Raw genomic sequence first — 21,567 nt, forward strand, 5'->3', positions numbered from 1 at the left:
CCGCTGGAATAGGATAGGTCGGACGACAAGCTTTAGCGACAGTAATGATAAAGACAGCAGGGACTATAGTGTCAGGAACAGCACGGGCTTTCCTCAGTATCGCGTCGCTAAACGGTAGCGCTCTTCGTCCTTAATCTTACAGTGTTCCCGGTCTCAACGGTTGTAACCCATTTTGGCTATGTGGTCTCCCAGCTTGGTCGATGATGCACCTCTGCTCCGCGGCGTTAGTCACCATCTATTCCAGCCGACCAATAGATTGGCCCCATGGCGCAGCTGACAATGAGCCGATAAAATCGACAAGTTCTCAAACTAGCGCTTCTTTACAAAAAGCCCCAATAGCTGCTAGCTATTTCAACAACAGGCAAGGCGTGGTAACGATGTCTGGCTTGAGTATAAATTGAGTAATGTAATACTGAGATGTCGCAAGTTAAATTACCGCTATTCTATGATTAAATCGTATGAGTGTGTAACCGTTCAGCTCTTTAGCAAAGCTAATTATTATGTTCATGTATCAATATACCTGCGGCTCGTTATATTTGAAATGGCCTATGTTACTGTAATGTCAATGACGAGAGGTTTTAAATAGGTAAGAAAGTAGGACAGGTAACAAGAAAAAAATTACGCGATTCAGAATACTTTTGCTTTTATTCAGAAATTTATTTACCTTAAGCTACATAAAAAATTTTCATTTTGCTGATTATCGAGCAACTTCAAAAATCTTGGAACCTATATGTAAGTTACACTTACATATTTTTTTCATTTTTACTGTTTCGTCTATCTAAAGAGTAGGGTTACACTAAAATCATTGCCGCAGTTATTTTTTGTTTAAAAAACTTAAATAATGAAGATTTTGCCGAATTTCAGAAGCTGGCCAGTGGCACACCAAGCTAGGAATCATTGGATTTCATCGTTCTCATTTGATTTGTATTCCCCAGCTCATGTTATGTAAGTTTGAGTTTAAACGTCCTTTTTTATCCTTATACCTTTTACCTTCCTACAAGGCTATTGGCCTGTAAATGCGTGATATGCTAGTTACCGTTGAAAACTAGCTATTTGAATATAAGCGGTGTGTCACTTATTCTAGGCAATGTGAGTGCGATTTCCCTATTGGATCGAACTAACCAATCAAACAACGATCTGAAGGCACCCTCTATCCTCAAGTATACATCGCTATACGTAGCCATGAAGTCGAATCTATAATCACGTCGTCCTGCAATCAAACGCGCAGTACGCCTTTTGAATATTACTCTTTTCTACTTGCGCCTCAGTATAACAATCAATGGTGGATATCAAGGGGAGAGATACAAATTCTAGATGATGTTCGCCGAAAATTCACCTGTGAAGCTTGTCTACTCTCGAGTGGTACCTCACGTCGTTGCCTTGCAGCAGCTCGAGGTTAGGTCACGGCATTCGCAGCATTTGATCCCTCGCAACTGGCACGCCCCCTGACAGCAACCCCAAACTCGCTTTGTCAAGCTGATCTTTCCTCTTCATGGTCCCTTTTTCGTTTTCTGTATTTCTAGAATAAATTATTTTTCTCTTTTTCTTACTTCTTCTTCTTTCACTTAGATATTCACATTCAAGATCTCCATTCCAGCAACCAAGCGTTACTGAGAGCTAACGGAAAGCCTGAATCCCAATAGACATCAGCGTCACTAACCATCGCCAACAGCTTCCTAGCCATCTTCTCGTTGGCTCTCCCTCTGACTGGTTGCCTTCGGAGTAACCGTCATCACTTACTTTACTTAGCACCGTGAATGTACGATGTGCTCACATTCACCAAACTAGGGGACAGGGTGAACTCTACAGGCAAGCTAACAGGTCTACTTTTATCCCGTTGAAGTGTCTGAGGTTGCGGTAAAGCGAGTACTTTTGTATGTGGTAGAAGTTTGTTGTCATCGCCGACGGCGGCCATACCTCTGATCAAATTGAACACAGCTCATCAGCGGGTTACTGAACAGTACTGTTGGTTGTTTGATGACTGGCGGCATAAAAGGGATGATGAACACGTGCCTGAATTTCCCATCTTTGCTCTTTATTGCTCTAGTTATTGTTGTTGTCGTGCCAGTTACCATTGTTATCGATATGGATTGCATCGGAGCCTGCCCGCGCAACTACTACAGAAAAGACGGTAGATTCGTGGGAACCCATTGCCCGCCGACGCACTACTACGTAAAGGTGGGACGACCTGCTCATCAGTCAATGAATAATTAATACCTTAGCACTGCCCTTTGCGGCGAGACGGCCCTTGTCCTTTTTCGGAATCGCAAGCCGCTTCCACCAGACACTGTCCTTCGCCTGCTGTTCCATTGTTCATGTGGATCATTGGATGTCGCACTCTCTAATCGAATAGAACCCAGCGTGGCAGTATTAACAATGAAGATTTCTTTGCTGTACCACCACGCCACCTCTGACTCCGCTCTAACGCGGCTAACGGTTGGTTCGGTAACGACAAGGGCCATCGTTTAGCTTTCCCTGCATTCTACAAAGATATCATAGAAGTCGAAGAGTAGGACTGGCGATGAGAAGGCCGATGCGCGAACAGCTGTCGACGTGCCACCATCTTTTGCTGCTCTCCTCATCTGTTTTGGACGGATTTCGCCGTTCCACCAATCCTCGTTATCTCAGCATAATTTCTGCCATCAGAACCAGTGGCCTTGCTTACTGTTGGCCGTCATTTGTAGTCCCTTTCCTAGCCGGCGTCCTGGATAGGCACATCGCACAAACAAAAAAAACAACAGACTTCCTTAGTGCCTATCCTAGTAAGACTGCTTACCTAGTCAGACTCGCTGGTAGGCTGTTTACAGGACTAACGGCAGAAGTAGCAGCAGAAACAGACAACAGCTGTGTTGGCCGGCAGAAGCCAGGCAGCCTTGTCTCGTCAACTTGCTTTTTCTGTCTCTTTTTCCCGGCGACTATTAGGAGTGACGCTATTTCGGGTGATTGGCAAGTCGCCCGCCCAGGGACAACACGCACGATTCAGCGGCAGTGACGTGGTGCAGAGCCAGAGGTGGAGTCGGTCCTCACGCAACCTGTCGGCATGAGTAACGAGTCCATTGTATTTTCAACCCTTAGGCCGCAGCAGCGGCACCAGGAAAGAGGTTAGTAGGTCCAAACCTAGCTTAGATTGTACGTAGCCCTACCTAGAGCCCCGCCTTTCTCGCAGTTTGCTTGTCGTCTAGCAAAACCCTTTGTGCGTTATTCTCCTTTTTTCCTCTCCCATAAGCACAAGCACATACACATCAGCATCACTCCATTTTCCTATTGCCTGCTTCGACGGCGGAGTTACCGACGAAGCGAGCGGTAGCGAACAGTCTAGCATATCCTGCTACTGCTTGACGCCACTGATGTGTATATAAGAAATAGCGAAGACGTATGCCAGCGAACTGCTCGCTTGTCCCTTCGCTTCCTGCTGTTAACGGTTACTCACAGGATTCGACATTATTAACGACGACAACAAAAACGATATTAGCATCGGGTACGACAATAAAGATGACTGCAGCAGCGACAGCATAAGCTACAAAACAGAAGCTCAATCGGCGCTAGCTAAAACATGGTGGCGCGACTTGACCTGGCTTGCCTACGGTGAATTTTCTAAACGGATGAAGGAACTTTTGCTGTATGGCGTGATCGGCGGAGCGGACTGTGTCAGCTGCTGCTGCCGCTAGAGGCAGCTCCGCCAACCCACAGCCTGTGGGTTATCGCTCTGGCCCCATTATCCCTTTCAGCCTATGACCGTCTGTTACTGCTCATAGTAAACCAGCATCGGCTTCTTCTTTCTCTTCAGGGACTTTTCGGCTAATCAGCATCGGTTACAACGGCTGCTATAGTAGTAGCAAATTAATCCCATAAGCATAAGCCGATCTTACTTTAATCCTAACGTTCGCCCTACTCTTTTCACTTGCCAATATTTCCGCCACTGCTACTGTCGCCGCCTATTCTATGACGGCAGCAGCGGCAGCACCAGTGGACTAGCAGAAAGTGTCCACAGCCTGGTCGGGCTTTAGATGGCCGCCTGCTAAGCCAACGACTGAACGCCATCTAACCAGCAAGAACGTGGTAGCGAACTATTCTGCGACGGCCGTTCCGCGTTCTGTCAGCAACAACAGCAACGTGGCGGCCTGCCTCGCTAGTAGCAACGGCTCTAGCAGTCACAAGCACTCGGCCACATATGTCGACAACCTTCTGCTACAGAGAATCGGTAACAGCGACGATGACTTTGCTATACTGATTGATGTTTCAGTCTAACTCATCTGTCGGTCCGCTCAGCTTGGCCTGCTCAGACCGTGGACAGGATCGAGAGCGACAGGGTCAGCGAGACCAGCGGAAATGGCTAACAACGTCCCTGTGTGAGATATGAGGAGGGCGTTATCATATGTGACCGGAGACGATATGCATGGCCAGTTAGATGGAGTATGCCCATAACGCAATAGCATCAGTGGCAGCAGGAAAATGGCCGACTGATGCTACTGCTGCTACGAAGTTGAACACGACTTGGATGGGATGGCGGGAACGAGATCCTTGACTGAAAAGCAGGAGCAGAGTATTCAGCAGCAGAAGCATAACGGCTGTAGCAGCCGGTACGACAAGACCACAGAACAGCAATAATTGGGCCGGTCGGCAAGACGTCCAACTTCCCAAACATGCGAAGGTTGACGACTTGTCCTGGAACTGCTTCCTGCTAACGTCTCCTCATAGCCATCTAAGGTTCTGTTATACTGCCGAGATTATCTCTCCGCTGCTTAGTTTCCCGCTGTGTCTAGCGAAGGAACAGGGCGGCTGAGGGGCATTTTCTCTTTCTGAAGAAACAGGGAACAGGCAGAAGAGGTGGTGACAGTAGTGAAGTGCAGAGCCTAAAGGGGGAGATGTTACTCGTCGTTCATCCATCCGGCCGTTCGACCTGGCGACATAACACCTAATAGTCCGCACTTGCATTTAAGAATGCTAGCTAGTAGAAAAAAGGTCACGGTCGTAGTGAGAGTAGCCATTCTAGCTAGTTCGTTGTTTGGCTGGTTCGATACTTGGTTTGCTTAGAGCTTCTCTGGTGGCAGACGAGCGGAAAACAACTACAGGCAACAACGACACAATGGCAGCGACCAGATAGAGCGTACCATAAATGCCCTGTAGTGATGCACACCCATACTCACATATGCCTCCACACTATAGAATAACGTATTACTATCGTCGCAACTACATAAGTAACGTAGACAAACTTCGGCTGCTAGGCTGATCCCGCTAAGAAGGACTTTAAGCCTCAAGAAAAAGTGAACAGTATTCACTGGCGATGGAGGTTACTCCTGTTGCTGTTGAAGCTCTCCGTTTATGGTTGCCATTGATGTTGCTGTCACTCTTCCAGTCGTTGTAGGAACGGCATTGCAACTGCTGTCGTCGCAATTGCTGCTGCTGCCGTTGTTAGATCCTGTCCTGCTGTTCTATCCCGAGCGGTATTCCTTATCTTTAACGTTGATCGAGAAAGCCTATTTCATTTATTAGGATTAATTGTGAACGACATCGTTTTCGGTCTTTAACAAACCAGCCAGTCAGTCATGCGGCCACGCAGCGACTTGGCGATACCATTCACCCGAGCAGACTCGGATTACAGCTGCCAATGTTCGGTTGTCCTTTTTGTCCTAATCGAGGCAATAAGAATCTGGAAGCAAGCTTACCATAGAGCGCCAAGCTGCTGCTGTTGCTACCATAGAACACCCCTGTGGTGGTTAGCCATCTGCCGTTTGTTCTTTTTCGATGCAGGTTGGCTAACTAGAAGAGGTAGCACAACCTTCGGTGTAGGGCCGCGAAAGGTAGTCATACGTTGGCAGCAACAGCTCTTTGCTAGTCAGTCGCCGTTTGACCACAATAGGACAACGTAAAAGCTCCAGGAAATACTGCTATGTAGACAACAAGCAAAACGACAGAAGTGTCTGGAGTAAGCAAAGCAACGCGGTAGAAGTAACTTCGACAAACGTAAATGTGGCTTAGATGCACTCATCGGTCGGGGTTGGCCGAATTCCCACTTCTTTGGCTGTCCCCGCTTTGCTCGCGGGTTTGTTCCCAGTGCACTGCTTTCCTCAGCGGCTTTTCAAGCTCAATATCACCAACAACGACGCTGTTCTTTACCATTGCGTTGACTTCTGCCCTGTAATCGCTAACCTCTGCCTTGGAACTCAGTTTTACGCTGCGTTTCTCTCTCGCCTGCAAAATTGTCCAGCAGCTTACGCTCTTACTACTGTCGCCATTGTTGTTAAAGGCAAGGGTAAATCGTGGCCGAGCGTTTGCCTCTTCTTAAAGTCATTGATCAGCCTTATCATGGTTTGACCACCTAGGCTAGCAGCTAGGACCAAAGCTAGCAGCAGGCCTGCTGTTTTCAACGCGGATGTTCTCCTTTTCCCCCTCCTCCTCCCTCTCTTCCTACTCTTCAAGTATGCTAATGAGGAGATTTTCACGGAGAACTTTTCGATCATGGGAGGCATTCTTGGGGTTGTGTCGAGTGTAGACGCGTCGAATCAGGTAACAGTGAGAAGTTTCCTATATATTATCTTATGTAAATCCGAATTGATACAAGTCGTTGTGATATGAATTCGATATACGTGTGACGGGCATAAAACGGAGGGGAAATCAAGATCACTTCGGCTTATATCTCTCTATGTTGTGTTGTTGCGTCTCTGACAAATTATTTATACGTTTCGACCTGAAATTTCTTTGTAAATTCACAACCTAGACCAATCCAGGATTTTAAACAAGGCGTAGATGATGTACAACAACAGCCTGGCTGTGTTCACGTAATCAAGTTACATTTTTGATTATGTTGAAAAACTACTATCGGAACTTGCAGGCTATTTATGTAGTTAGTAGTTTTCACTTGGCAAAAATTGGTTCTTTTTTATAAGTATGGAGATGCGTATATATACACATTAGCCAGTGCTGGTTTTCCATATCCTGTTTTTTCCATCCATAAGCTGTCCATTTTTACCCTAAGCAATGATTTCTTGTAGTAAGTGTAATTAAGAGTAGCACTGCTCTCGTTCCCTCTGGTAGAACAACTTAAACACGTTTCCTTTTATTTGTCGTCGTATGCCAACTCGTGTTATTGCTTAATGATTTCACTTGAGGTGCGCTCTGTAAGTTAATCTGCTCACCACGCCGCTGGCTTCTCGGTTCAACCCCTTTCACGAAGGGTCCGAGCGCTTTCCACTGCGTATCCAAAATAGCGCGTGCGTGTATGTGTGTGGGTGTGCATGTGTAAATGCTCGTGCATGCTTGCGTGCATGTGTCTTTTTGCGTGGGTGTGTGTGTGTGTGTGTATATGTTAAATAGAACGCTTGTTCAGAAACGAAACAAAAGAGCGCGTCCTTTTGAAGCTCTCTACGTCCTTCTCGATGGTGCACTTAGTTCGATAGAGATCATGCTCCTCTAGCAAGTTTAATATTGTTGATAGGGGATGTAGGGCTTTTCTATCTGTTCCGCAGCAAGACAAAAAATCCTCTAGTGTCAACTGTTGTCTGAGTAATTAACTTCCGAGTTCACACTTTTTCCATTAAAGAAAAGCCTATACTTCTTGCACGGTTTGGTACTATGCTCCATTGAAGATACAGAGTAATTTGTAGCATGATTATGTTAGACTGTTTGGAGCTATTTAGCGGGTCTAAAAGCTTGAATAATAACTTCTGAACTATATAAGATCAGATCTTTTGACGATTGCACAGATGGACGTCAACGCTTTTCAACAACTATATACATGTGAACTGCGTTATCATATGTAATTTTATTATTGTTTACTGGTTTGATAGAATCAATGATTGGACGTGCTACCTCACATCAACGTTTCGCTCTCTTTAAGGCGGGGAAGCACTCCAATTTACGAGGACTCAAAATCTAGAGAATGTGGAAGCCGGAGTTTTCGCACGATCTAGGCTAAATGGCGATGAAGCCGTGCGGTGTTGTCAAGTAACTACGTCTAGAAGGCTTTTCGAGATATCTGGAAGCATTAACTGTCTCCCTTTCATAACATACGTCCCTAGTATCCACTGCGAGCGTGAGAATTAGTCTGTTTAAATTTAGTCGGCACTACCAATGTAATTTCTTTGAAACATGTGCTTCAAAGGATCCTATATAGAGTTAACAGAAAGAGAGCATTGTTTATGCCACGATTTGTTGAAAAACTTATCCGACTAAAACAAATTGTTTTAAGGTCAAGCGCCTGAGATCACATCCTCCACAGTCTTTGCATTCGAGATGCCATTGGACATGGTGCTTCCGGATGCACTCTACGAAATCAAAGGTATAATATGACATTGAGAGGTTGTTTGTAAAACGTGTTTAACAGAATATATAATCTGGCATCAGCCTGAGCGTCTATATGGATCTGATTATTTGAAGTTACTTTATATATATTTGTAAGAGTTGGGAATTATTTTCCATTTACAGTTATTCTCCATTCTTGTTTCATGCGGTTGCATTAGTTATTTCAAACACTTACTTCCGGTCTTTTCACTAACTTTCAATAAATTTGTCTTCAAAAAACACTACCTGTTGAACATTGATTTGAGTTAATGTTAGTAAATACCCAAACGTAAATATCTACCATATTTCCTCTGTTGATGCCAGGTAGCTTCACTACTAAATACGTCCGGGAAAGCCAATATGTAATGACTCGCTTAATGCATTTAGACTTATGAAATAATATTTTTTTCGGCGCTCGGAGTTGTCCTGATCAAGGTGGTCCCTCCTTTTTCTTTTTTCCAAGACAACATCTACGTCCAGTTGATTTTTCTCCAGTAAGCTCGAAGGCCGTTGCCTTGTTCGTTAGACACTGTATACAACGAAACAATGTATAGTATTCGGAACGTCTGGATCTTTCATTTGCTGGCATTTACAAATCGCTCCTTCCGTCAGCATAGGCCGTTATTAGCCGTAGCTTATACGTAGATTCATTAGGTTAGACACGCGTACGAGTTTTGTTGGCCGTTTGTGCCTGACAATCTATACACAATGGAGAGTACATCAACAAGGAACCTATCAAGCGTTTTGAGTCAAAACACCGACTTGAACGAGGAAGCGATGTTTGTTCTGGAGATCTTTCAGTCTTTATCCTGTCTTGTTCCGATGGATTTTCTGTTAGCCGACACCTTTTTGAGTCAGTCGAGCTAGTTAGCGCAGGGTTGTATATGCAAGTTCGAAGATAATCGAGCACCAAAATACACCATTGCCATTGAACAAGACGCCCCTTGCAGTAGTGTTGAACTAAATGCAGTTATATGATATTGGTCTTTGGTCCAAAGGGTCGCTAACTACTCAGTCTCTTGGCCAAAAAGGACGTACTCGGTAAGAATGAAGCTGACATCAAGACAGGTTGCCACTATAGCTTGTTGGCTAGTATTCCTGTCGTATTATATTGGCCACATAGAGATACATAAAAAGCTATGCGTGCATACGAACTGGAACAAACGACACCTATAAATTTTTAATCTTGGCAGGAAAGGACAAATTACAAAGTAAACGTTTTTTTCTTAATTCATTTTTTATTCACACACACCATCATTTCGATACAGCTTATAATGAATTCACGTATTTTCTTAGCTGTGATAATTGTTCTACTATCTGCTAGTTAGAGAACTAGCACCGATATTGGAATTGTTCTTGCCTCATGGTAACACGTATAATTTTAGTTTGTTATGCCATACGGTTTATTCGATTCGACTCGAATCTATAAATAACTAAAGCAGAAGTCGACAGCAATGTTGGCCACTGTTTAGCAGAAAAAAGGGAGGAACCATGAGTTACATTCAACCAATAACAGCTGCAAAGGCCACGCGCGTTTCAAGCCAACCCTCGAGTAACTCGCACCGCTTGCGGGGGAAGCCGCGTATCCGCAATAACATATTCATTTACGAAATTCTATGCCTAAGTTATTGTAGGTAGTGAGATAGTTTGGCCAGCCTGAGCCGATGTACTGCCAGCGTGTTCTTCGATGTTTGACAGTTGTAGACATCGTATCGCTATCGTCACTATCTCCGCTACGCCATACAGAGTGTAAGCTTAAACTGTTGCGTATGTATTTACGGCATCGATATCACTTGACTGGTGGTAACGATGACGACAGCGGCTCTGTCAATAATATTCGGCTGTTCCTTGACGAAATCGGCACTCAGGAGGCCTTAGGTGAGGCCTGATAGCGTGGGGTCTCGGGTCTTTAATTTGAAAAAGGCTGAGGTTTACTAAGTCATTCTGCCTGCTCAGTTTTCGAGTGTCGGTGACAGCAGCACGAGCGATGACGCACGAGCTGGAACGACTAGACAATCCACGTGCCAAGCAAATCCAATTAACGAAGAGCTTATATCTGTCGATGTAGTGCGACCACCGCTTTCATTGCTGCGTGAACCATTATCAAGCGTTGGCCTGCCTATCCGTCGTTCAAGGTCGGCGCAAATATTATTTTTAGAACATTATTGATCACCATATTGGCGCACGTACGTTGCTGACTGTCTGTTGGACTGCTGGTACCGCTGCTCTGAGTCTGCTAGTGGATCAGACCACACCGAGTTCTTCCCCATCCCTTCGGCGTTGCCTACCAGTAAACCCTCGCGATCGGCCCTTTGCCTTCAGCCATGGCTTCAGGACACTACCACCACCACTATGCACCGCGAACGCAATAGACGTAGGCTGTTTGACTCTCTGCTTGAATTTTTGGCTGTAAGCTGCTGCTGCCGCCGTGTGGAGATAGCAGCCGCAATGATCTTTTCGTCCGTCATTAACTGCCGCTGCGGACTCGACAGTCTATACCATTCGGTCGGTTAGGCTGTCTGTGTCCTCGGCTCGTTGAGGTGGCTGTATGGAAGAACTAGTGAGCCATCACTGAGTCGTTGCCTACCGGCCCGCTACCAGCATTGCAGTCACCATTGCTATGTCAAGGTACAATGTTGATATGCTACTAGAACCGAAGTTATCAATGCTATCGAACGAATGGACGACACCCAGCTGGCTAAACTTCAATAGCCGATAAACTAGTTGAACACGGCCGGGTCGAGTGTGCGCTTGCTGCGTATATAACACTATTGAGTACGCGATGAAGCCCGTCAAACTTACTTGCAGCTAGAATTTAACTTTTGCTGTGCGCGACCTTGGCAGGCGTGCACCGAGCTAAATATGAGGAGTATAGAGATGTGAAGGATGAGAAATATATATAAATGTTATTTCTGTGATTGTTCCTATTATATATGCAAAATAGAATAGTGCACGGCAAGCAAAATACGTTGGCATCTTATTTAGACCTAAATGATCAATCCCGTAATATAATCGAATGTACTCCATGCTTTGTTAAAGACGTGTTTTGCTACGCTTAAGTCCACCTAGATGCGATCAAATGCGTGAACAAAATTGCAGCAACATCTCTCGGCATTCGAATTGTGGCACAATTTCTACTCTAAATTAACTATAGTGTAAAGTACCGAAAACTGCATAGAATCGTAAGCAAAACAACGATAATATATCGTAAAATCTCAGTAATTTATACTCGCTAAGGGATAGAGGGTTACTCTGTAGTACGACTTAGCGACCGCGAGCACCAAAGGTGGCAGGGGGCATGCATGTCGTCCGACGCGACAGGACAATAGCAGTCCTAGACAACTACGCTGGCTAATAGCTTGTCAGAAGCTACCGGACACGTGGATATTGGCGTGCAGTGTCGTTCTAACCGTTGACTGGCACAGCCGCAGTCGTCACGAAATGCTGAGGTATTTTGCCTATACACGTGTGTGTCGGATGCTGTAAAGGCAAAACGCCGATGCTGGGAGACCTAAGCAATGTTGTCGAATGCTGTAGCTCGATTCAAGCAGGTGGGTCTGCTTTCTCGGCTCGGAAGCTGGCCGCACTGCACAGAATACGCGAGTGGCCCTTGCACGCGTCGGTCGTGTCTTCACGATCTATCTGCAACAGCCTTGCGACATATTCGAGAATCGGTGTTGGTGCGTCGACTGGCTCAGAGCAGGCAAAACCAACGAAAAAAAATGAGCTCCATTCTTCTAGCCCGAGAGCACAGAACACAACCATAGACAAGGCTGCTTCTGCGGTTGGCGTCCGCAGAAAATGATTGATATTTTTGTACCAAATATCGTTCTTTCGTAAACGCTGTTTATATTATAAGTGTAAATTGGGTTGAAAATTAGATTCTAAACCCAGTTCACATTGCGAATACCGCCCGAGCAATTAACAACAAACAAAACTCGCTTTTTGGGCTATTTCCGTTACATGTACTATGATAGGCTCTGAGGATCAGTCGAACATCGCACGATACTACGTTAGGCGGACGTTCGCCGCCGGTCACAGTTTGCAGCATAGACGAGCTAAAAAAGAACAACGCTAGTGCTGACGCGGTTTATGGCCGCCCTCTAAGATTACTCCTGTGATACGCAACAACTACGACTTCAATGACACGCGGCCAATATATGGATATGTAAATGTTGATGCTGAATACTTCTTATAACCACGGGCACGAGCTCAAACGTCAAAACAACCTCCAGAATCATCAGGCCACGCTACGTAGATTGTCGTTTGCTTGTTGTTGTTGTTTACACCTTGAATATGCCTTATTGGTTCCTATATTACAATCTATATGACAACAACGGGGTATCCGTTGGTCTCGATCCTAGAAGGTGCTGGATAAACGTACGGGGACGTGCGTCGCCACTGTCGTCGCAACTACTGTTAAGTAAAATAGGGGACCAACGACTGATTGATCATATGTTCATTCTGACTATCCTTAGATCGAGTAAAGGAACAATTCTCTGTAAAAATCGTCGTCACTGGTAATGTACACCTACTGTGCCACGACACGAAGCCCTTATAGGTATATATATGCGAATCATAAAAACAACACACTGCATTTCGTACGGATTGTCAATAATTGTTCCACAGTCATCCGTATTATCGTGTGATATCCCTTGGCGAACGCTTTCTACCGCCTGTTACACTACAGACGGGCCTAGTTTAACGAAGGCCAGTAGACACATAGTTATCATTGCACAATGGACAACGAACATCGTATGGAGATGTTAGGACGGACAATTTCGGACTATAGGAAGTGTACTTTTACCTGTTTTGTTGGAGGAACGTATAGCTTACATGCCCTGACGAATATGCCCCAAATATTACTGAGACGTCTTGTCGAAGCTTTCAGTGGTTCATATTCACGCGATCCCCATAACCCTGAGCTTTTCATTATTTGGTCATTTCTCGATTTTGCTTTGTGTCGCTACATGGTTTACGACTAAATGAATAAATAGACAAGTCTAAGTGTGTACGCAAATTTCTAGCTACATATTTGCATCGTTCCGTTCAGTTTGTAAAGGTCACGTGTTCAAAATAAGAACAGGGGTACTTAAATAAATATTGGCCACTCGTAGATAGAACCAGCACACTTCAACACATTCGTTCCTGTATAAGACTGTCGCAATGGCATACGATCGCTTCTGAGGAGGCTCGCACACTGAACACTGGAGACGCGATCGGATCAATAAATTCGCTCGTTTGGGCAGCCCCTATCCACGGAAGCTAGGAGGTGGAAAGTCCACAGTAAGGCAATAAATCGGGCCTGTTTCGACCTTCTGCAGAGAGCATAAAACGATGCAGGCCGGCAGCAGTTTCTTTCTATTAGTAGTACTATTAGTATAGCGTTATTCAGCATTGTCGCTAAGCTGGAATCGACAGAAAAATGAGACTAGTCGGATTATGGCAACGTAAAGAAACATCTGCTTGTTTTACGCTGGATCGCCCTACTGGTCTTTATAGTCCTTTTTACCTCCTCGTTTTTTCAACACGTACTATTATCGCTCATGGATATGTATATATACTAGAATTCATTGTTTATTGACTGACGTAACCGTAAATCTACCTACATCATTCAGCGAAGACATCGACTCTTAACTACAGACTAGGTGACGATTGCCACTCCGAATTATTCGAGAGTCCTCGAAACGGTAGTGAAACATAGAAGTAATGGACAGTTTCCCTCCTCCGCCACCTTCCTCTTCGAGATTAAATCTTTTATATTTATTTAACCATTCCGTTAGCGTTGACCCCACGTCGCTTTCAACGTTCCTTCAATTTTGGTTAAGGTCTCATGTGCATTATCAATACCGTTTGTTCGCTTTCTCATTCAAACGCTTTCCACTTTGTTTCAAGCAATGCTATAAGCACCCCCTGCTCAAAGCTGTCGAAATAAACGCCTCATCGCAAGCGGCCTTCCACACTTATTTCCATATGCGATCCTTTCGCACCGCTCCTTTCCTATTTCCAAATTCATTTCGGCTGACGAACTGGCTTGTTCGTTAGTCGTCCATACAATGAACAATGGGTACTTACAGCATCTCAGAAGGCAAAAACGCAGCTGCTGCACGATGCCACTGGTGTTGATCTGTGTACCACCCTTAGTGGAGTATAATGGCACCAGCAGCAAGAAGAAAAAAATCTCTTTATTGAGATTCAAGTGTTACCAGCCGTCTTCGCTCAGCGTTGATGGTCTTCACCTATCGTTTAGGATCGTTTTTTTTTTTCGAAAAAAAACTACATACACACAAAGACGTACAACACAGTGAGTCAAAGACGTAGCTGACTTGCTTTTACAGAACCATACAATAGACGAGCCTGCTGCGGCAGACCGCTAGGGCGCAGTGTTATACTGCAGTGCAAAATATAACACCGGTATTACCCCTGATCGACATTGGTGTATGTACACAATTACTATAAAACCTTACTTAGATCCTGACACACTTATATCGACGCTCATTGATACTGATGATATTGGCGATGACGAGATGCATGCACAGTCACCATATTTTAGCAACAAGAGACAGCGTCGGCAGGACGACTAGGACAATTCAAGTGAAACGTAAGGGCTCGGTGTTTGATGTTGAGTTCTTTTAGAGTTGACCGCTTAATTCATGTAAATATTGACGATATAAGAGCACTTGGCTCTTTCTGAGTGAGCGCGTACCGTCGTGAATGTGTTCGTTCGGACCCTATCCAGTTAAATTAATGGAGAGCAATGGAACGCGGTATCACCGACACCTGCCGTTGCCCTAGTACTGGTCCAGTGACCGCCTTTCTACAGGCTTCTGTAGAATGAATGTGATCGTCGTAATAATGATGATGAATTTATTCGAAATTAAATCAATCCTATAGTTACAAACATAAATATGTAAGATCATGCTTGGTCTAAGCACGCCAAGGTTTTCGAAGTTGTCACTGGTCGAGTTAGAGAAAATGGCAACTAGTTGCATGATATAATGGGCTGCAGATACAGATATCAACTGGGCCGTTGTCACCTTCTGTTTTGCAAAACATATAGCGAAATCCGTGTGTTGCATATTCAGTGACTATGTGGCAGTTTGGTCTCGTCACTCATTACGATTTATTCGTTGCAGAAAAAAAACTGTGAGTCGATACAAGTCACTTTGCGTTCATACGACTTCATGTACCTTTTGTAGTGTTAGGTTTTCAGTAGCCCGTGCTGTTTCCTTAGATCCTATACAAAAAGCAGTGCATCTGCCTACATCTAGACAACCCGTTTCCTTGTGATACGGTTGAGGCCCGCAACTCGTTTTAGGCAGACAGGCTCTACTCGATCCAGTGTTAACGAATGAGCGACTCGTGCGTTTTGCGAATAGGGGCAAAGCAGACTGTATGAGGATTTCGGCGTTACTTTTATCTAGAATAGCTCAAGCACAATCTATCAGTGAATGACAAATTAAATAATTGCCTAAATAGGTGAAGATGCCGGTTGTTTATTTGAAGTCTATCGACTCGGTCAGTCGTCTTTCTCATCGGAATTTCACTGCTTCTATTTTTTTTTTGTGTTAGCTGTGTTTGTTCCAGTCCAGTGTTAGAGGCGTGGGGGGACAGGATGGCTAAAACTGACTAAGAACTGGCGAAAGCGTCAGCAATCGAAGCCGATACTGTCATTTATTGGTTGCATTACCTCCTAGTCGGAGCTCGGGAGATCTGAGAAATTCTTGTGCGTATCGTCTGCTGTCCAGCCTCCTGTAGATGCCCCGTCTTCAGCTTTTCCGCTTGCGCAGACCTTTCATTGCTTCTCATATAAGAAACAGGTCTACTAGAATGAAAGATCGTATGGGACATTGCCCTAGCTAGTTCTCCGCCCGCAGTGAAGCTCGTTTTCCTGCCACACAAATTCTTGACGCCTTAAACAAAATCCTCTCTAGAAGTCCGCTTTCCCACGCGGTCGCCTCTATCGCCGCCCACTCTCTTCCAGCCGGAAACGGTAAGAAGGAGGAGAACACACTGCACAAAATAAGGACACTGTGACAAGCTTTCGAACATTGGCTTTTTCCCAACACCAAATAAAATGCGGTTATCATATCCACCGATTAAGTAATGTGGTGCTTACATACCTCGTATAGAAACTAAAGGCCACCTGCACTTGAATTTCTAAGGCTCGCACAAACATGCTTACAAAGACTCTCTCTCAAGTCTTACAAACAGGCTTTGGCACAAGTCTAGCTTCGAACGCTTCTGGCGGAGACAAGGCTATTTGAGGCCTCAGCCGTCTACTTGCTTCTCGCCCCATTTTGTCCCCACCATCGTCGGAGTGTAGGACGAAATCACCAGAAAGATATGGACCATTTCAATGACAAGACAATACCGCTGACAACAGGAGTAGCAAGAACATGCGGTGCACTGCTCAGTGGTCGTCTTCTTTTCCAATGCAAACCCATGACAACAAATAGCGATCACTTATTATTTAGCTTCGATGGCTGTGGTCAAGCAGCTGCCAGGAGTCAAAAGTGGCGGTACTGTGAAAAAGAGAAAGACCCTAATGGCACCGATGGGGTTCTGGGGGACGAATAAAAAAAGGCGCTGCCATGTTTTGTAGGCTTTGAGCAGTGGAGAGGGGAGCAGAAATATAGCCACAGCCGGACGGACTAGTAATGCTGTTAATATAAAAATAGTGTGCTCGACAGTCTTGCACGACCTGGTCCTCTGGTTCTGTTTTGCGGCGGGCCGTCCCTATTAGAACCTGCTACTGCTGCTGCCATTGTTACTCCACTGGTTAACTCCATGAAAGAAACCAGTTATTTCTCCTCACGTTGCAATGTACTATAATAGCGTCGTGAGGACTGATTTACAGATATGCACAAAGCAAATTTGAGAGGTTCCTCTGGGGCTTAAACAGCCGAGATAGAAGAGGTGATAAGCAAGCCTGCTACAGCAGTACGGAGCTCGACTCAAGCGAAGTTTCCGTCGCTCGCTAGGCAGGCACCGGTGAATGCGGTCGTTCCACGAAATAAAAGCAGACAAGACATTTTCCACAGGTAAACTTCGACTGCTGCCGCTGTTGTTGATGCTGGGCTGCTTGAGGTCTGCCTCAGCTTGCCTGACGTGAAGAATTGAGAGAGATTGTGAGAATAAGAATAAGAGGGGCTGCGGATAGTTGTAGCCTTTTGGGTTTTTTTGCTACCTGTTTTCACCAGGTGGCGCTGCTTACCGTACTGGCAGTAAAAGTAGCCTCTCGTTTTCGCTCGTTCTAACAAAGTAGCTAAGCTATTTCGACTACGAACCACCATGGCAGTGCTTCGTCGTTCAGCAAGCTTTGCTTATAGGATGCCAGCAAAATCTCTAGGTAAATCGGCAGATGGAGGCATAACGGCAGATGCTGTGACGTGGCAGGTCGGGACAAGCTTATGGAAACGACGAAACAGAGGGAAGGAGTCGAGAAAGTGCAACCGGTGCCATGTCAAAAAGACGGACACCGATCGCTTCCGTTTCTTTGACGATAGTACAACCACCACAAACTGGAGAAGTAGCCTTCTTACCCACCTGCCGACCTACGAAGCGACGAACTAACCGACCAGTGCTGGTTTCTTCCCAGAGCGTTTTGCCGGGGTACGGTTAGGGATAAGCGTGGCGTAGCAGCGGTGGCGGTAGTCCGACATACACCCTGTGAGAGAGAAAGTTACAAACTTGCTCTGATCAAAGGTGTACGTATTCAGTGCCAGAAGCAGACACCTGGTAACAGAAACGAACGGCAAACCAAAGTAGGTGACGGCCAGACGGTGAAGCCAAGCGGCCGATGGGCGCATAATATAACCTTTTAGGACCACGGAGACGTGAATCAGTAATGTGTACCCTGGATCATCGAAACAGTGGCCAGAAGTAGCAGTACAAAAGTAGCCAATAATGAACAAATTATAAATAAATACCTAGCTGCTATTAGGTGCTGTTAAGGGTAACTTATGTGAGCGGTCTGCAGACTAAATATACCTAAGAGGAAGTGTGTGGTAAATTTCTAGTAGCATTCGAGTTTCCCGGACAGTTGCTATTATATGGGTCATATATGGTCATGACATTTTTCATTTTTATTTTGTCATTGCTAACATGAGGTCTAAACGAAGGGACAATAAATCGTTGGACAAAAGAATATTTCATTACATTCTATTTGTGATATATAATAAATAATACACGGTACCTTACATCAGTTACCAACTATGAGATTGCTCCGTTTACTAAATCGAGATCACAATGAAAGCAGCATCAAGCCAGGGTATCAATTGTGCAGATAAACAGAATACTAAACCCTAAGCAATTCACTTGTTATTGACACGACTCCTGTGAAACTTGTATACTTTTTGGATAATTTTTTCATTGTCAAAACGTACTTATTAAACATGAATACCTGATAATCAAACAGCTTTTTGTTCTAAGCAGTAAGAAAGAACTTGCTGTTAAGTTGTGCGCACAAATGATTTTAACACATTAGACTTCCTGTATTTTCGAAGCTTTAACTTTGATGAGATGTGTCAGCTACTTCGGGCTGAGCTAAACTCCGCAATGAGCAATAGGGATACTCGTAAAGGCTCGTCCGAGGTCTCACTATAAGTGGCGCAATGCTTCCTAGCGTGTACTAGCTCTTGTTATCGGCTATATATTTGCTAATAAATGGGGGAGCGAAAAGATACCTAGTCGTTTCGTGTTTTAAGCACCATCACCTATTTATCTATGGCTTGGCTAACTATGTTCCCACTACCCCGTGTCCCAACCGCTTATTCGCCCGTTGTGCAGTCCTGCAAATAACCTTTCTGTTTATCTACAGTCAATTCTAGCGGCACTAAGGACAGGCCGACTACCACTGAGATGTATTCGAAACACAATTTGAGTTACGGTGCAGTACAACGCGGGAAAAAATAAAAGGGACCTACATGTAGCATCCAGGTCAGGTAAGGGCTTCGTCATTGTTGCTGGAATATAGAGGAGACGGTATTAGGGTAGTACGAAAGAAGACGTAGAAATCAATCTCCTGAAAACGTGCCGGTAATCCGTTCGAACCGTTCTGAGTCAACTTAAGCTTGTTGGTGGAAAAGGTCTTTCCATTTGTCTCAGCTTACAGAACGAATCTTTTAGGAAGCATGGATTTATAAGGAAGCAGAATGGCTTAAAGGGTTGTCGGGGTTTCAGTCGACAAATAGCGCATACTGGTCTATTTCAAACTTCCTGTGCTTCATCGCATTCGTTCTGGGGAATCATTAGTTTTGCCCCGAATTTCTGCCGCTTCTCCAGTCCTGAATTTTTTTTCCCTCACAATCTTGGACTTTACGAATGTTGTCTTAGAGAGAGTTCGATTTGAAGCCGTCATATTGATCGCAGCTGCGCGCCCGATAGAGAAAAGTCCAGAGCAGATGACCAAAGCTTGGCCTCTCACTGGATCTTTCGGTCGACGCGCTGATCAACTGGTTACATCTGCTTTGTCGCAAGCATGAAAGCCCGATTCTGTGCTTATTTCCCTAAGAGATATTTCGAGACGTTTCCGATAGTTGAAAATGCTTTCTTTAATGATCAAACCTGAAGGTAACATTGTGTTTAAGTGTCGATTGAATCAGCTTCTATTTCCTTGAAATAAAGCTTTGCACCAAATTCGCGATATATTTATAGGGGACTGAAATTGATCGATTCACAGGCCGCTACTAGGCTTCTCTATCTATATAACTGTTCAGATCTGTATTCTCTTTCTCTCTCTATATATATACACATATATGAGGTTCTATTGTAAAGAAAGTTATTTTTTCGTTTAAAACAAACAAAACTGAATAGAGTTGTGCCTAGTAATGCAAGCTAGTTTGGGTGTTGCCTTTTGAACCGCGAGACAATCGCTTGATTGCTGACATTTGCCGGTTGCTATGATTATAGAATGATATACTCAAGCTTATTGCGGTACAAGGAAGAAAGATTACATCAAAGGACTTCTGAGAGGCTTGTGCTAAGTAAGACCCCCCTAGTTATAAATGCATACTAAGGTATTGTAAAGTATGCCAAACTGAAGCAGAATTTCGGGATTTTCATTATACAAAAGATGGTCTTTCACCACACTATAAACTCGGTGTAAATTTAGCAAGGTACTTTCAACGGACGGCTAAACATTACTATACCAACCATCTAATATGGACTATGCTTTAAGGTCAAAGTCCCCATCAGGGCACTTTGTAAGGAAATCAAATATCAGAATAAAAAATTTGCTTTAGGCCTCGTTTCTACACGATACATATCTTATAGCTAGGCCTGCACCAGAACCGCTAAGAGTCATTTTTCGAACGTGTCCAAAATGCTGATCTTTTTCGTGCTACAACGCAAACCTACTTCCCGCCAATGTTATTGTTAGGTACTGATTAATACTGCTTTTACTCATTACAATCTAATGAATCGTCGCAAGAGATTGAATATCAGTCCATCTAATGTTGATTTGTATTCGATCGAAAATAATCTCCGATGGCAGCAACAAAGCTGCTGTTTACATTAGCATTATAGGAATTGTCTTAAACTGCGGCTTACACGCATCGTGAAGGAACTGCGTTTCTCGAGCTACCGAACGCAGTACATTTCTACACTGAGGATTGCAAGAGGAATATCACCGTGCCACCAAAAAGCCACTTTACAGAAGTTCCATAATCGGATCTAACCAGGCGAGGTCTTTTCCGCAGCTATTGATACACCTCTGACTCATTTAGTTGCCCTCCCAGGCAGTAGGTCTTTAATGGCCGCTTCAGTCAGCCAGCGTACTGCCCTTTCTAGCTTCTTTGTCTCACTCACCCCGATCTCAGTCTATGCTCGTCTTCTGCCCCGTCACCTGGGCAACATACACTTTTCGTTCTTTGCCTCCGTGCTGGAAGCAAACGAGACGAAGAAGAACAAGACGACAATGACGCCAGTCTTATCCGATTCGAGGGGCCAGGGACTATGAGCAGAGTCGAGATTACACGGGCGAATCCAACGGTGCGAGCCGACCAAACGGCGAAGCTTTGACGACGTAAGTAACCGACCAGGCTGCTCATAGCTATTTCACCCTCACCCAAGGTTTATATTCCTTATCGATGATAGTCACAGCATGGCAATACTATTACTTGGTCGCGCTGCCGCCAGCACTGCTGGACTCCGGGAAGGGCCCTGGGCCCATCAGCGGAAGCTGCAGCCGTCTCCTGCTTACCTCACCGCGGGTTGCTATCGACGTTACCGTTACGGCAAAAAGCAAACCACAAATGGGGTGCACGTTTTAACGGGCCCATCTAG

General features: G+C 44.8%; 1 protein-coding gene across 3 annotated transcripts; it reads left to right on the forward strand.

Annotated features, from left to right (window-relative positions):
• Positions 1–2,739: 2,739 nt before the first annotated feature.
• On the forward strand, positions 2,740–19,992 carry LOC111243314 (uncharacterized). 3 transcript variants are annotated; one of them, XM_086976761.1, is made up of 4 exons: positions 2,740–3,101; positions 7,838–7,944; positions 8,189–8,278; positions 19,103–19,992. In XM_086976761.1, exons 1-4 carry the CDS (start codon positions 3,041–3,043, stop codon positions 19,163–19,165), a joined length of 321 nt encoding a protein of 106 aa, XP_086832887.1. In that variant the 5' UTR covers positions 2,740–3,040; the 3' UTR covers positions 19,166–19,992. The 3 variants fall into 3 exon arrangements, 1 of the variants encoding a protein (XP_086832887.1); XR_015318561.1 differs by lacking the exon at positions 2,740–3,101 and adding an exon at positions 6,007–6,507; XR_002670421.2 differs by lacking the exon at positions 2,740–3,101 and adding an exon at positions 6,007–6,507 and having other exon boundaries at positions 7,838–8,278.
• Positions 19,993–21,567: the final 1,575 nt, after the last annotated feature.

Source organism: Varroa destructor, unplaced genomic scaffold (genome assembly GCF_002443255.2).
Source record: "Varroa destructor unplaced genomic scaffold, Vdes_3.0 BEIS01000001.1, whole genome shotgun sequence".
NCBI classification, from domain to species: Eukaryota; Metazoa; Arthropoda; class Arachnida; order Mesostigmata; family Varroidae; genus Varroa; species Varroa destructor.

Coding starts and splice junctions, on each gene's coding strand:
- LOC111243314 (XM_086976761.1), top strand. CDS start 3,041: ATGAGTAACGAGTCCATTGTATTTTCAACCCTTAGGCCGCAGCAGCGG. Junction 3,102..7,837: donor GCAGCGGCACCAGGAAAGAG/GTTAGTAGGTCC, acceptor GCTCTCTTTAAG/GCGGGGAAGCACTCCAATTT. Junction 8,279..19,102: donor TGCACTCTACGAAATCAAAG/GTATAATATGAC, acceptor GTTTATCTACAG/TCAATTCTAGCGGCACTAAG.